Source organism: Apium graveolens, chromosome 3, assembly GCF_009905375.1.
Source record: "Apium graveolens cultivar Ventura chromosome 3, ASM990537v1, whole genome shotgun sequence".
In the NCBI taxonomy this organism is placed as follows: domain Eukaryota; kingdom Viridiplantae; phylum Streptophyta; class Magnoliopsida; order Apiales; family Apiaceae; genus Apium; species Apium graveolens.
In genome coordinates, this window is record NC_133649.1 from 12,044,859 (window position 1) to 12,061,579 (window position 16,721).

Genomic DNA, 16,721 nt, shown 5'->3' on the forward strand with positions numbered 1-16,721 from the left:
ATATCTAAAAAATTTAAAAACCAAATACATGTGAAATTTCAATTCGCAAAAAATCCCGAAAATCTTAATCGTATCAAATATTTATCAAATCAAATATTTTTAGAAATTCTTTTGACATTGAAAATAACTTAAAAAAATCTTAAAAATTTAAAGTACATTGTTACCCATTTTTATGGGGGCAGAATTGTAATATAACAAATTATAGCTACCGGTTATGTAATAATAAGTTTATGCCCGAAATTCACATCACTTGTACGATCAAGACTCACATCGCTAATTCAATCTCTCTATTTCATCTCAAATTAGGGCTTTTTTAATCACTCAATCTTTTTTTAATTCAATCGCCGTACCATCATCTCCACCTATTTAATCACCTCTGTGCACCATTTTTTTCAATTTTACTTTCCCCAAATTTTCAAAAATTAGGGTTTGTAATTGAAAATTGGGGGTTGATGTAATTACAATTGGCGATGAATTTGCAACCGCAGCATATGTCTAATCAAGGCGGTGGTGCAGCGGCGCAGATACAATCTTCAGGTGGTGGTCATATTAGTATGGAGCCTGACCATTTGAGTGCTCGTAGATTTATGACTACTAAAATGTAAGGCTTTATACTGTTTTATTGGTTTCGATAGTTTGTCGAATTACGTTTTTATTGGTGTATGGATTTTACGGGCTTGTTGATTGATTAAAGCGTTTTTATTTGAATAATGAGCTAATTTTGCTTAATTAGTGAATGTTAATATGAATATGTATGTGATGAATGTGGTTGTGTTTTACTTGTTACGTGATTAAAGTTGTGGTGGTGATTACTAATGAAGTTATTAATTAATCTCTATCCTATTTGTTATTAGCTACGAGTTCCTGATGCGTCGACAGCCGCATGCCAATGATAGAACTACAAAGAAGGTGCTTGACGTAGTAAAACGTTTGGAGGAAGGTCTTTACAAGAATGCTACCTCAAAGGTTTGATAGTACTTACTATACCCTGTCTTTTTAGTATGTGATGTTTTATACTAACTACACCCATATATTGAATTTTTCCCTCCCTTGAATGCATCTTAATACTATGCATTTAGAATTTAATGTATTTGTAACGCAGTCAACATAATTGGGGGTACTTTTATATCATTATTTGTATTAATTGTGATATTTTCTATGTTTCATTTGTATTTAGGAGGAGTACATGAATTTGGAGACCTTGGAGAATCGCCTACGCATTCTGATTAGAAGAGAACCTATGAACAACTCCAATCAACAATTTGCTCATCAACATGTGAATTCTTCATCTTCTACCAGTACGATGATTCCAACTCCTGGCATGCCTCAAAGTGGAAACTCAAGCTTGATGGTTGCATCATCCGTAGATAGTTCCATGATTGCCTCTGGCGGTTCTAATAATATTGCATCCTCCGCTGTAAACGCAGGAAACTTCTTGCCCACTAGGAGCACAATATCTGGCGGCATGCACGGTGGATCCTTCCATTCATCTGAAGGTACTCTTGAACTCTTGTTACTGCCAAAGTGTATAATGGTATTAATATAGTAACAATACTCAATATTTCAGGGACGTTGCCGCAAGGATATCAGCAGTCACCTTCTACATTTTCAATTAGTTCTAGTGGCAATATAATGGGTCCATCGATTGGTGGACAGAGAATTGCAAGCCAAATGATACCCACTCCTGGATTTAATAGTTCCAACAACATCAATAATAATTCCAATAACATTCAGAATAATAATTATAACCAACCTGTCATGAATTTGGATTCTGACAATATGGCATATTCAAATGTTGGAACTACAGTTGCAGCACAATCTCTGCAGCATAAGCAGAACCTTGGCAGTCAAAACAGTCGTATATTGCACAACCTCGGCAGTCAAATGGTTGGTGGTATTAGGTCTGGTGTGCAGCAGAAGTCATATGGATTGTCAAGTGGGTCCTTGACTAGTGGTTTGGGGACAATTGGAAACAATATACAGATTGCAAAAGGTCCTGGAATCTCTGAGCGCTACCTATCTTCCCCACTCTATGGCAACTCATCGAAATTGTTGCAACATGATCAACAGCAGCGACAAATATCTCAGGGTACTTTTTTAATTATCACTATTTAAGGTTTTGAGGATATTTATTACTCATTTTTCTATCAATGTTTCCTCCTTTTTGGTAGGTGATGGATATGTGAGCGGCATGGCTGATTCATCCACTTCAGGGAGCATTTATTGTCCTGTAACATCTGCCGAGTTATCAGAAAATAATCAGGATATGATACAAGTAAGTTTAGAGTCAGCACCAAAATTGAATTCTCCTTCGCTAGCTAGTCGGCCAGATTTAATTTCTACATCAGAAAAGATGATATTTCAGTCTTCACATCCACTTAAAGAGAATATTATGCATTCTAATCAACAGCAACAATTACAGCAACAGCAATTTGTTCAACAGCAAAGACCACAAAACCTCCAACGTCAGCAGCAACATGTTTTACCTAAAAATGAAGCAAGTCAAGCTCAAATGACATCTAATGTGGCCAGTCAGATAAAGCGCGAGTTTGGGATAGAGCGAAAAGAGGAGTCTTTACACTCTCAGTTCTCTGGACAGTTCCAATCATCTGAAGTACAGAATCAATACCAGAACTTATCTGAAGATCAATCAAGAGTTAATAAATCACTTTCTCTTCCACCTAGTTCCCAGGTAATTTATTCAGCTCAGTCTCAAACGAAGGAAGGGATGCAACAAATTCTACATCAGCAACCATTTGTTACAGATCCTCATAATGAGTTCACAAGTATGGATGGAGTTCCTTCAGAGAGAGTATTACAAGGTCAATGGCGTTCTAGATCCCAAGATGGACCTTACATGATGCAAAGCATCTCTAAAGAGCATAATATTCAAGGGGATTTCAGTCAGAGAACATGTGGGCAAGGTGATGCTCAGCAAAATAACCTATCTTCAGAGGGTTCAATTATTTGCCAAAATGTTACTGATAGAACTGCAGAGCCCTGTAGTGGTAATGGTTCTGTGCTTAAATATTCTAATGCACATTGTGACCGGCAGTTCAAGAACCAGCTAAGGTGGTTATTGTTCTTGAGGCATGCTCGTGCATGTAATGCTCCGAAAGGGAGATGTCCGGAGAAGTATTGTGTTGCTGCCCAAGAACTTCTGCGACATGTGGATGGATGCTTTCTAGCTCGATGTCCTAATCCTCGTTGCCCCATGACCAAAAGATTAATTGAACATCACAAGAAGTGCAAGCATCCAGAATGCCCCGTGTGCGTTCCAGTTAAGAATTATATAATGATGCATATTAAGGCACGCGCTCATCAGGATTCCAAGTCTAGCATTCCTTTGTCAGCAAATGGTTCTTTCAAAACTAATGATACCAGAGATGCTCTGAGCAAATTAAATATGACTCAGTCAGTTGTTCCAACTTCTGAAGATCTGCAGCCATCTCTGAAACGCATGAAGATCGAGCAGCAGCCGTCACAATCCATTGACTCTGAACGTGAAAGCTCTGCTCTACCATATTCTTCTATTGGTGAACCTCATGTTCTGCCCGACGGCCTAAATGAGGAAAACCAAACTGGTGATACTTGCGGGGTAATAAAATCTGAGGTTGCAGGCATTAAGATACAAAACCTTCCAAATACTGCTCGTGAGAGTCCCGGTGTTTTTGAGCAAAAGAAGGAAAACATTGATAAGACCTTCAACCGGATGGCAGATAGTGATTCTGCTATCACAAGTGAGCCGACTGGCTTCCCTAAGGAAGAAAGCATTAAGACTGAGAAAGAACTTGATCCTGCAAACCATGGGATTGTGACATTATCTAATGAAAATGTTGCTGCAACCAAGTCCGGGAAGCCCAATATACAAGGAGTATCATTAACTGAATTGTTCACTCCAGAACAAGTTCGAGAGCATATCAAAGGTCTCAGGCAGTGGGTTGGCCAGGTCAGTATTTAACTGAAATATGTCTCTTATGTGTTGATTTAATTAGGCATTTCCTGTGACTTACTGTGATCCTGTTCTTGATATGATGAATCTATTATGCTTTGTAATGTTTAAAATATGTTTCTGAAATTAGTTTTTGTCAGTTCATGAAAAAATGTTGAGAACAATGATGCACACAGCAGGGAGATATGCAGTAAGACTAGGTAGTAAACTGCGGGCATCTCCTTACAGCTCTGAGATTTTATGATTACCTTTTGGGATGAATTTCTCGAGGAAGAGTCGAGAACCGTACACTAAACATAATCATTAACACTAAAGCTTTTTATTATATTTCAATGTTCTGTCTTGTGGACCAATATCATAATTAATTATTAGTCTTGGGCAAATATAAATATATTTGTAATTACCAACAATTAATTAATCTGTTGCATAGGAGTGAGGAAACGTTGTTAAAGGCGCGATTAATGGCGCTTCGCCCTTAGGCGCAAGGTGCGCGGTTCGAAATTAAGCGATTTAGTGCGATTCTGAAATTGTTCAAAAGGCCCTTAAAAGGCGCTGATAACATAATAGGGGATAATACCCTTAAAAAGGGTAAAAGGAGAAAACCCTGAAGTCTTGAATCAATTGATGCTTCTAATTATTCAAAAACAGGTGAAACGATGCTTAGTTGATAGAGCACTGTGTTAAATCTGTTGGAGAAAGTAGAGTTATACAAGTAGTCACCGATAGTGCTGCAAATATTGTAAAGGCTGGAAAAATTCTAATGCGAATGTATCCACATATCTATTGGACACCATGTGCAGCGCATTGTATTGATATAATGTTGAAGGACATATTTAAGATCAGAAAACTAAAAGATACATGCTCAAGTACCATGGCTTTGTGTGGATTCATCTAGGCTAGATGACACAGAAGCTTGTGAACTCGAGGACCTTATAGGTTAAGCCTTAATTATAGACACTATTATCATATTATTAATGTTTTTTTAATTATGTTTGAATGTTAAGATTATGTTAAGTACTAGTTTCTTGTTAAATTTGTAATTTTTTTTTTGGGTCAAAAGGCGTGCGATTAATGGCGTTTCGCGCCTCACGCTTCAAACTTAGGTCTTGCACTTTTTTATGACAATAGTTTTCAAAACGTGCAAGCTCAGCCCTAGTCAATTTAAGAGCTTACGGGATACTATAAATTGGGAGGTTTGGGTAGTTAAGGGAAAGCTTGTTACGAAGGCTTCTTATTCCACAACAACGAAAGCACTTTTTCACCCTTAACTCCTATGCCAATAGGAGATGAAATTTCCAATTAGAGTAGTTACTGCCCCTTGCCCGATAATGGATGTAGATGTTGTGACCAATATTTTAACATGGAACAATAGGTTTACAAACTGAAGTATACCTCTTTAAACTATGCAAAACAGAATCAAGTAATGTTTCCCTGATGGAGTAGACTGAATCGTGAAACGACTAAAACCAATTTGAAATGGAGAGGAATAATCCAAGGCAGTAGTAGCAGCACACTACCCATAGGTGGCAGAACTACACTTTGTCTCCCTGTCTACAACTACATCCAAATCCGTACTTGGAATTTGAGTGACCTGTGTATTCATGCACAAACCCAGTAACTCCGACCAGATGAAAGATGACCCAGAATTAGTTGGGAGAGGACTGCCAAGGATCATAAACAGTTCAACCTATTAGCTGCCATAATTGATCTGTAACCTTCATTAAATTCCTCCTGTGTATTTCAGCATTTCTGTATCATATGCAAAACATATTTAGGGCCTGTTGGTCCTCTTATATTATTCCTTGCCTATCTAACTAGTTGCATTTAAATAGATTAAGAAAATATCATCATTATAAAGTATTTTGCATATGCATAAAGAATGTTATATGTCAATCAGCTTAGTGTCTTGTCGGTTAAAGTAGATCTATGATTAATTTTAGTAATGTAGCTTATGCACTCTACCCCGAACTGGCCCTTGGATACATTGTGAAGTGTTAGGTAGGGCAAGACACCCAGATAAATATAGGCCAGTTTACAAATCTTAAACCTTTCACTTGTGTCTAGTGTGTAGCACTAGGTATTCTGATATATATTTTGATATTGCATATTATAATCCATACAATTTTGCTAGAAGAGAGCTGTGTTTTTTAAATTTTACATACATGTTTTTGTATTGCCAATTTGGGTAAAATAGTATTTATATTTCTTTTCTGACAGAGTAAAGCAAAGGCAGAAAGGAACCAAGCCATGGAGAATTCAATGAGCGAGAACTCTTGTCAGCTATGTGCAGTTGAAAAACTTACTTTTGAACCACCACCAATATATTGCACCCCATGTGGTGCTCGCATTAAAAGAAACGCAATGTATTACACCTTTGGAGCCGGCGACACGCGACATTACTTCTGCATCCCGTGCCATAATGACTCCCGTGGAGAAACAATTATTGCTGATGGAACTTCTATTCCAAAGGGAAGACTAGAGAAGAAGAAAAATGACGAAGATACTGAAGAATGGGTATGATATGTGTACCTTAATATTTCTATTTTCTTCTTGGCCCTAGTTTGCCCAATTTTAGAAATCTAACTTCTTAGAACTTTGTGCAGTGGGTTCAATGTGACAAGTGTGAAGCTTGGCAACATCAAATTTGTGCACTGTTTAATGGACGGAGAAACGATGGTGGTCAGGCTGAGTATACTTGCCCAAACTGCTACATCGATGAAGTAGAAAGAGGGGAGCGTACGCCCTTGCCGCAGAGTGCAGTTCTTGGAGCTAAAGATTTGCCTAGGACAATTCTCAGTGATCATATAGAGCAAAGATTATTTAAACGATTGAAGCAGGAGAGGATGGACAGGGCAAGGGTGCAGGGGAAATCTTATGATGAGGTCTATCACTTTTTTTGCTTGCTGTTGTTTACCCGTTATCGCCGTGGTTATCTTTTTTTGTTTATTTTTGGAAAAAATTAATTCTGTATGTTAAATGAATGACATTTACTTTTTGATAATGCTGTTTTCTATTGTGTATGTGTCCAAGTTTTCGTACATACAAGAGGATCAACTAGATTATGTATGTTGGTTTAGTCTTTATCATATTTATAGGCCACTATTGATAATACACCTTTTAATCTATGTATTTCTCCTTAATTATTGTTATAGGACTTTTGCAGCATGTACTACAATCAAAGCTACATGTATTCATAATTTATATTATTTATTTATATATTGGCATGTATACTAATTTATTTTGATATATACCCTTTTTCCCAATTTATATTTACCTTCTTTTTTTCCGAGAGAGGTTAAAGTGAAAATCATGTGAGGTTGGGAGGCCCTGGGGAAAGGAGTGAGGGAGATATTAGGAGATGGGTTGTAGAATTTTTCTAATTAATACATGCCTGTCTTGGATCACTGGATTTTTTTGAAGTTAGTTACTGAAAGAGTTCTGTACTCTGTACTCTGCACATGTAGCATGTTTATGTTTTCTTTTACTTCTTGGTCGGGTGGATTAGCAACTTCTGGCTACACTTTTGACTTTTTTATATGTACTGGAATCTTTCTTTGTGGTATACCAGGTTCCGGGAGCAGACTTTCTTGTTATTAGAGTTGTGTCATCGGTTGACAAGAAGTTAGACGTGAAGCAGAGGTTCCTTGAGATTTTTCAAGAAGAGAATTACCCAACAGAGTTTGGGTATAAGTCAAAGGTAGTGATGAGTTATGCAATATATTTATGACCTTGATTCTCCTGTAGAGTGTATATTTCTGATCTCATATTGAATGGTACTGTTCTACCAGGTAGTATTGCTGTTTCAGAAAATTGAAGGCGTGGAAGTGTGCCTATTTGGCATGTATGTTCAAGAATTTGGAGCAGAGTGTCAGCAGCCAAATCATCGCCGTGTTTATCTATCTTACTTGGATTCAGTGAAGTATTTTAGACCGGAGATTAAAACTGTGACAGGAGAGGCTCTCCGCACATTTGTTTACCATGAAATTCTGGTCAGTAGTTTGCCTAATTTATTTCATAATTTCATCTGTATAGTAGCACTGTAGCAGTTTACTGTTGTGATGTTTTATATGTTGTTATATTGAATTATTCAGAGTGCACCATGAGATTTTGTTGATACTCTGATTCAAAAAGTGCGTTGTCAGTGTAAATATTGAAAAAAAGATAATCCTATTTGGTCCCTTGGAATCCTATATTGTATATTTAGTTTATTATCTTCAGATTTCGCTTCAGTCTTTAGATTTTTGCTGTCTAAAACACTTAAAAAAGTATAGGATATTTTTAAAAATATTCCCTTGCCTCTAGAATTCTTTATACCTGCTACTGGATTAGAAGTCAATAGGCAACATGTAATGGCTTTATCCCTTTCTTCTTTGGGTTCGTGCACAAAGTTTCTTAGAATACTGTGATCGGAAAAAATGGAAAAAGAGAAGGCTAGGTGTGCGAGCTTTTCTACGCATTGTGGTAGAAAAAGATTTATAGAGATTCACACATGAAAAAGGTAAACCCCTAAATTAGCACAGAAAAATTAACCTCATGCAGTAATAATTACCTGAGCTGCCTAAATTAAAGCTCTCTGTGACTTATTAACCAAAAACTCTTAACGATTGCAAAGAAGTACAAAATTTTGCAAGTCATGCTTTATAATCAAATGAAGTGAACTACTACCAATATTCAATAGATATCTAATACCTTTTATCCAAGCTAAGTAATATTTTCTATTAATCACATTAAAATTTTAATGTAACTAATATTACATCCTTATTTGTCAAATAAATGCAATTTTGTGGCGAAAAAAATGGAATGTTTTCATCCTGACATCAAGCTGTATACTGACTATTCTGTTGTCTTAGCTTTTTTGTTCTACCTTCTGAACTATGGATCCTGCACAAAAGTACTCTTAGCTCATTGAGGAGTACATTTATCAGTAGAGTTATATTAGTTTCCCGTGCATGGTTATAGTGTGTATTTGTATATATTGATTATACAAAATGTCAATTCCATGCTTTAAATATTGTATTGTAAGATTAAATTCATTAATTATATACATCATATTAAAATTGATTTTTTAACTGAGATAGCGGTGTGTACTCCAACTTTGCTTATTTCATATGATCACTTTATTTGAAACCTTATTTATTTTCTTATTATAATTTTGTAATTATAATAATTATCATTTTAAGTTAGAGCATTAAAACTCTACAAAAAAATAAATTTACATTTTTTTATGTATACTTTGAATAGGACTAAAATGGGCAAAAGATGATAAAATAAAATGACAATCAAATGATATCAATTGCATTTGGTTTTACTAATATTTAAGATGAGATATATAGATTCTTACTTCATTTTGAAAACTCTCTAATGTTGATGTGAATTTAATATTTATAAGATCTTAGTCTTGTGTATATATATAAATTCTCATTATCGTTTAAACTTGGAATTGGAAAAAATTACTCTTACATAGTTAATAAAGTGTTGATTATAATTAAACAATTAAATTTAATTATTCTTTTAAAAAGCTAAATATATTTCAGATATCTGATCATTTTGTAACATTATTAATTTTTGCCCCTTTGTATACCAGGCAGCTCACTTCCATGCACTTCATTTTGTGGAAACAATACTATAAATTACAATTTTTTATGAAGAACTGAAGATTCACACACCAAGGGTTTTAAGTCCCTGTCTTATTGTGTAATTTATCTATCCAATTTTTACTTTATTAGTAAAGGAAAAATTGCCGAAACAGGGGCTCTGTTGTGCGTCTAACCTTGTTCGACAGATGAATATATCTAGTTTTCCATGAACACTGATTAACAAGAATTGCTCGAGTTCTATGAAACTCTTGTGATTTTAATTTTCATGGACAAGTATATGAGTTTGTCATTGTAGCTCAAAGCCTTGGTTAATTCTTGGAAACTTGTTTATGTGGTGTTTTATTTTGCAGCATTTTTTGCCCATCTTGCTCACGCACTTTTAGTTCTGCACAATTGTAATAAACTTTTATCTGTTTCGCCTTCCAGATTGGATACCTAGAATATTGTAAAAAACGTGGTTTCACTAGTTGCTATATATGGGCCTGTCCTCCACTCAAGGGCGAAGATTATATTTTATATTGTCATCCAGAAATTCAGAAGACCCCAAAATCTGATAAGCTTCGGGAATGGTGAGCTAAAAATTCTTTTCGGATGACAAATATCATATTGTTTCAAGTTTGATTATGTACTCAGTCGATGTGTATATTTCTTGTTTTTATAACAGGTATTTATCAATGTTGAGAAAAGCTGCCAAGGAAGATATTGTAGTAGAGCTAACTAATATGTACGATCATTTCTTTGTTCCAAATGTTGGTGAATGTAAAGCTAAAGTAACTGCAGCTCGACTACCGTATTTTGATGGAGACTATTGGCCGGGTGCAGCTGAGGACATTATATATCAGCTTCAACAGGAGGAGGATGGAAAAAAACTTCATAAGAAAGGACTGACAAAGAAAACTATTTCAAAAAGAGCTCTAAAAGCGTTTGGTCAAGCTGATCTTTCTGGAAATGCATCAAAGGATCTGTTACTAATGCATAAAGTAATCTAAACATTTTTGAGCTTCAGATATTAACTTATCCATTTTTCTGTAGATAGTCTCTCAAAAGTGGGTTTTGCATGTGATTTCTTATAATCTACTTTGTTATTGTTCACAGTGTTTCTTGAGCTGTACGTTTCTTCTTTTGGCAGTCACAAGATTAAAATCAGTTTTTTTCTTTAATAATTATTTAATTGCCAAAGTTATTATATAAATATATTTTTTTCTTTTACCATTTTTTGCTTACTATGAACGAATTATATTATAGTTTGTTGGCCTCACTCTTTTGTTACATTTTGTAGCTTGGTGAAACAATCAGCCCAATGAAGGAAGATTTTATCATGGTTCACTTGCAGCACTCATGCAGTCACTGCTGTATTCAGATGGCATCTGGGAATCGTTGGGTTTGCAACCAGTGCAAAAATTTTCAGCTATGCGATAAGTAAGTATCTAATCTGACTTCTTGAATATTTCTTTTGTTGACTTGCTGTAAAGTTTGTTTTACAATGTTCCATTGGTTTTCCATCTTGACAATATTTTATTGCTAGATGAGAAAAATTGGAACTCACCGTCTTGGAGTCGTTCGTAATTCGATAAATTGAGATAAATGTTCTGAAGAATTATTTTACATATGCAATGTAATATCTTCTAAATAAATTAGGCACTTTTTCAGTCTCGCATTGGGACTGGGTAGATGCTTACAAGCTGCGATAATACAAATATGCAGATTGAATCTTCGAAGGGTTTTCGTTCATGTAAAAAGTCACTGTGTGGCTACCTAAGCTAGTATTGAGTATTGACTTGTTCAGTCTTACACTGACCTGCTCAGTAAATCCTTGAGGGTCAGGGCTTGATACCACATTCCAAGCTTGCTGTTGCTTTTGAATTCTGTTTTATGAATTGCATACTAAAGCATGGTTGTAGTTTTGATACAGAGCCTATACGATAGCATTTAAGAGCACATCCAATAGAGGTGCCAAACATGTCCAACTCATCATAAATAATGATTTTTTATTTGTTCCTTTATTTATATCACATTTATCACCCTCAAGTACAATAGTTGGCACCCCAAGTGAGGTGCCTAGATGGTCCCCAAACAAATAATATAAAAACTAAATGTAGTATAATGGGTATGAACAATATATACGTTTAGTGCAACATCTGAGTATTTTCCATTTAGAGGAGGTGCCAAGAGGGTGCCAAAAGTTGGCTGCTTCTCTTCACACTCCTTTGGCACCCTCATGACTCCAATAGGAAGGCACCCAAGAGCGTCATGCCACATTGGATTTGGCACCCCTATTGTAGTAGCTCTAATAACTACTTTACTTAAAGTTTGTGATTCTTGAGATCACGTGAAAAAAGAATAGCAGCACATGGTGTCGTGGAACATGTTTGATTGCACGTCTTGGTCTGTTAGAGATTATTATCCTTTGATGACCCGAGTTGAACTGTTTATATATTATAAAACTTGCAGCAATAAAGAGTAAAGATTCAGCATTCTTTTTCTGATTATATATATTACTTATCTAATTGTGTCATATAGGTGTTATGAAGTTGAACGAAATTTGGAGGAGTGTGATAGACATCCTATTAGTAATCAAAGAGACTCGCATATGCTATATCCGGTATGTTCACTGTGATTGTCAACTTTTTCGTAGTAGTTTTGTTTTTCCTTAATAATTCATGTTTTTTTTAATTTGTTACTGTCCTTATAGAGTTGGGGTAAACAAAAATTTGTCAGGTTGCAATTGAAGGTGTCCCTGTGGATACCAAGGATAAAGATGAGATTCTTGAGAGTGAGTTCTTCGATACGCGTCAGGCATTTCTTAGCCTTTGTCAAGGAAATCATTATCAGTATGATACTTTACGCCGTGCCAAACATTCCTCGATGATGGTCCTTTACCATCTTCACAATCCCACTGCTCCTGCTTTTGTTACAACCTGTAATGTATGTCATCTTGACATAGAAGCTGGTCAAGGTTGGCGTTGTGAAACATGCCCTGATTATGATGTATGCAATGGGTGCTATCAAAGGGATGGGGGAATTGATCATCCTCATAAATTGACTAATCATCCTTCCCTAGCAGAACGTGATGCACAAAATAAAGAAGCTAGGCAACTACGAGTTCTCCAGGTAAACAACATATCCAAAGTTAGCATAGTTCACGTGAACTGCTTTATGAGGGTCTTATCTGTAGAATCTGGGTCACGTAGTAGGAAATCATATTGGATAAGGGCTAAATTTTTAAGCAGAAAATATATATTTTTTTAAAAATTAGCTCTAATCAAATGTAACGTAAACAATCCAGTGGGACGGAGGGAGTATAATTTAGAATTTATTCATAATTCTGATATTCGGGGACTGAGTTGGTTTCCTTTGCTATTGCAGCTTAGAAAAATGCTCGATCTTCTGGTGCATGCATCTCAGTGTCGTTCCGCTCATTGCCAATATCCAAATTGTCGCAAGGTGAAAGGTCTTTTCAGGCATGGCATACAATGCAAAATTCGGGCCTCTGGTGGTTGTGTTCTTTGTAAAAAGATGTGGTATCTACTTCAACTTCATGCTCGAGCTTGCAAAGAATCTGAGTGTCACGTGCCACGCTGCAGGTGTTTATATCGAAACATTTTTCATTATTTTAATCTTTTAATGCCTTGTTCCCAAGTGGGATGCTTTAGTAGTTGTGGCATCTATTGGAAAGAAGTAGAGTGCCTCACATTAGACTGTATATACAGTCTTAAAAACAATTTATTCTATATGTTGCTGAAATATTTTGACATCCATGCAGAGATTTAAAGGAACATTTGAAAAGGCTTCAGCAGCAATCTGATAGTCGGCGACGAGCAGCTGTAACGGAAATGATGAGGCAACGAGCTGCTGAGGTTGCTGCAAATGGAAACAATTAATGGTTAAGATGTAAATGTACATGGATGTCTGGGTTCAAGTATAATGAGTGAAAAGGGGAGGCATTATTGTTGTGTTGACGACAGTTGCCTGGCATCCTAGCTGGGAGCGAAAGAAGTGTTTGTTGATGCACAAACAGGGAAGAAGTGAAAGGAAAGAACTTGTATAGAGCAACTGTATTGATGACAAATTCATTCATTTGCAGTTGCAGCGTCCTTTACTTGCTACAGTGGTGTGACGATTGCGGCAAGTGTTTGTTTTTTTTGGCCCATGATTATTTTATTTTTTTTGAAATCTCTGAAATATAATTTCATCTGGCTCAGTGATCGGTGTACTTGTAACAGTATATACAAAGACAGAGAAGACAGAGATGTATCTGTATCAGGAGGAAGGGAGGTTTTGTTATGTCGTTTTTCATTCCCTATTTATTTTTATTTTATTTTCTATACAAATAGTTCTCCCTCCTTCCAAAGCTCCTCAGTGGATTATGTAAAAAACATTTTTGCTTGAGGTATAATACTTATACTAGTTCTGTTTTGGATACTTTATTTTTGCTTGAGGTATAATAGTTCTGTTTTATTGTACTAGTTTTGTTGAGTTATATTTTTTATTTATATGAAACTGTGTATCATGGAAGGTACGTAACACGAGTAACAGGGGTCAAATTGTTACATCTTTTTATTGCTTTATCATAGAAAAAATCAAAATACAATCTACTGTAAAAAAGTTGAAGGCAACCGTTACTATCGTAGAAGTTTACGTGCTTCATTTAGTGTCTTTTTAAACCTCGCAAGATCAATCTTCATGTTCTGTCCATCAATGTACAATGCTCTGCCGGCTTGATAGTCTTTAAACAAGACCCGGGTTGGGTCAGCAATTACTGGATGGTCTCGTTTGTAAGAATTGATGAGTGAGCTTTCTTCAGGTTCGATCTTGTACTCCAAGTAATGCACTCCCATATCATAAGCTGGCTCACCGAAGTAAGCATTTGATGCCCAGTCAAGGCCTAGTGGCACCACCTGTACCATTACTGCTCCGGCTGGCAAGAACACTTCATTAGCCAGGCCGGCACCATGAGCTCCAACCATAACACTACATGAGCTCACGAGTTTTGCGAACTTTACCAGATTTGCCATCCTCTTTGGCTTTGCCACGATCACTTGAAACCCGGATTCTTTCATCATAGTCACCAACTGGTTTTCATTCAGAAATGTCCTTGAATGCTGACGTGATATAAGCAAGAGAGTAGGCTTTGTTATTGTAGCAACATTCGGTGTCTTTAGACTGTATGTTTCTCTAAGAAAATGCTTGAAGTCTTTCATGGAGTAACCTTGTGGAATTTCACTTGAATTAAACCCTAAAAATTCATGAAACTTTAACCCCACAACAGCTCCTGGAAAACAATGGACGATGCTTCTATTTGCAGCCAGATTTATCACTTCATAACGAGATAACTTAGAGAGAAGGCGGGCATATCTACTAACAAACGAAGCCTTGTGGTCAGTAATGATGAATTGGACATTTGATTGAAACTGAAAAGAAGTGATGAATAAAGGGATGATGATTTCATTCATTTCATGAAATAGATTTCCTGTAAAACCACTTGACGAAAAAAGCACTGCTGGAACATCATGATTGTAGTGACAGGCTTGTTCTATAGAGCTATTTTCCTGTTGAAGTATCTCAACTGGTGTCACAGATTTTAGAAGATCCTCGTCTTCTTGCCTAGCATAAGGCCTAACAATAGTTTTATCCGGTGCAGAAATGCTCGATTCATATAGCACACTAACTCCTGATGACTTTTTGTCGACGATCTTTACTGGTTTACTTACCACACAAACAAGGGAGTGAACTGCAGAATCACAAGCTAAACCTGTTGATTCAAGCTTCCTTTGACGTTCTTCTGTTTAAATCAACACAAAATCAGAATATGACTAAAATTAATTATATGAATCATGTAGTGTATAATCATCGTGAATTGGACCTGGAACGAGTCTGGATAAAAGAACTTCCAACGGAGAGTTTTGCTTTTGTAATCCATTAGGCTCCTGCTGTTTAGTTGGTGGAAGTGATTGAAGGGCAATTGTAGAATTGTCCTCCTCCACGAGTATTATTTGTTCAGAGATATTCAAGTACTTGTTCTTGTTATCCTGTTTCAGTTCAGAGACATAATCTACTAGTGCTGGCTCAGAGACCTCACCTATAGGTTCTAGCTCAGCGGCACTAGTAGTATTAACTGAATGTGCTGGGAGATTACCATTTGTCTTCCACAAGCGTGGTTTCCCTGCAACATCAGCAACCAAAGACAAACTTACAATCATATGATATCAAATACCATATAGTTTGAAAATGAATATCTTAGCATGTTCATAGACATGGCACATACATGGCATAATCTGCGCAGCCTTGAAAGCAAAAAACTCTGTGTATATTAGATGGATTACGAGAAAAAGTATGAACGTAATCCGGGCTGCACTGTAAAGCAGCACTGAAGCCTCCTTCATCTCTAGAACAGTAGAAAATCAGTACCAGCTGGATGTCCTTTTGTTCCTGTAGTTCATAATTAGTTAAACAAGTCATTAGTTTATTTACATGTAAGCCAAGTTTTGTTCATACTCACCAAATTGAATAACGGTTGAGCCTGCGTTGTTTTCTGGTAGTTAGTACTTAATTTTCAAATTAAATATATGATAACTCATTTTAAACAGGGTCATTTTCATTTGACAAACATTTCTTATTCGAAATAAGGGTGTTTTCTCAAATTAGATGGTATTGTTTATATTACTACAATCATTACCTTACAATCAAGAGCTTTGTTTCTATAATTAGAGAAAGATAACAACATGTGTGTTGTTGTTAAGGAGCTATCAACTTTAAATAATTAGAGACCACTTTAAAACAAATGGAATTTGAAGTTTTGCTCTAAGAAAAAAAAATGTCGTTGTTTTACATTCACAACCACATCATATTTGTGGAGAAAAAAGTTGATCAACTTGTCCATATTGTAAAAGAAGATACACACAAGATGCATGCTCAAAAAGTTTGTATGGTGTTTAATAGATATTTAAGATATATATAAAAAAAAGCATATATAGCAGTTTTATAAAGTATAAAATTTATAGAATTATAACATTAAATATTCCCACAATCCCATAGATTTTCATTATTTTAACTTATAAAATAAATAAATTTGATAATACCTTTCAGTTATACCCGTCTTAGATATATTAATTTTTTATAAGAATACAAATTATCTTAAATTTGTACTTACTCTTAATAGTTGTTATACAATT

At 35.8% G+C, this 16,721-nt stretch overlaps 2 protein-coding genes across 4 annotated transcripts; one reads left to right on the plus strand and one right to left on the minus strand.

Annotated features, from left to right (window-relative positions):
* The first annotated feature begins 239 nt into the window (after nt 1-239).
* LOC141711690 (histone acetyltransferase HAC1) lies at nt 240-13,971 on the plus strand. Of its 3 annotated transcripts, none has more exons than XM_074514308.1 (17): nt 240-601; nt 855-966; nt 1,178-1,496; nt 1,568-2,089; nt 2,172-2,275; nt 2,411-3,949; nt 6,170-6,466; nt 6,556-6,834; nt 7,521-7,649; nt 7,741-7,941; nt 9,976-10,118; nt 10,214-10,529; nt 10,829-10,968; nt 12,070-12,151; nt 12,268-12,660; nt 12,916-13,133; nt 13,313-13,971. In XM_074514308.1, the coding sequence occupies exons 1-17, from the start codon at nt 471-473 to the stop codon at nt 13,428-13,430; spliced, it is 5,043 nt and encodes a 1,680-aa protein (XP_074370409.1). In that variant the 5' UTR covers nt 240-470; the 3' UTR covers nt 13,431-13,971. The 3 variants fall into 3 exon arrangements, with proteins under 3 accessions (XP_074370409.1, XP_074370410.1, XP_074370408.1); XM_074514309.1 differs by having other exon boundaries at nt 2,423-3,949; XM_074514307.1 differs by having other exon boundaries at nt 2,172-3,949.
* A 113-nt stretch (nt 13,972-14,084) lies between these two features.
* On the minus strand, nt 14,085-16,167 carry LOC141711692 (alpha-1,3-arabinosyltransferase XAT3-like). The gene is made up of 4 exons (XM_074514310.1): nt 16,049-16,167; nt 15,815-15,978; nt 15,413-15,712; nt 14,085-15,331 (listed from the first exon to the last, which is right to left on the minus strand). The coding sequence occupies exons 2-4, from the start codon at nt 15,930-15,932 to the stop codon at nt 14,172-14,174; spliced, it is 1,578 nt and encodes a 525-aa protein (XP_074370411.1). The 5' UTR covers nt 15,933-15,978; nt 16,049-16,167; the 3' UTR covers nt 14,085-14,171.
* Between the last annotated feature and the right edge of the window lie 554 nt (nt 16,168-16,721).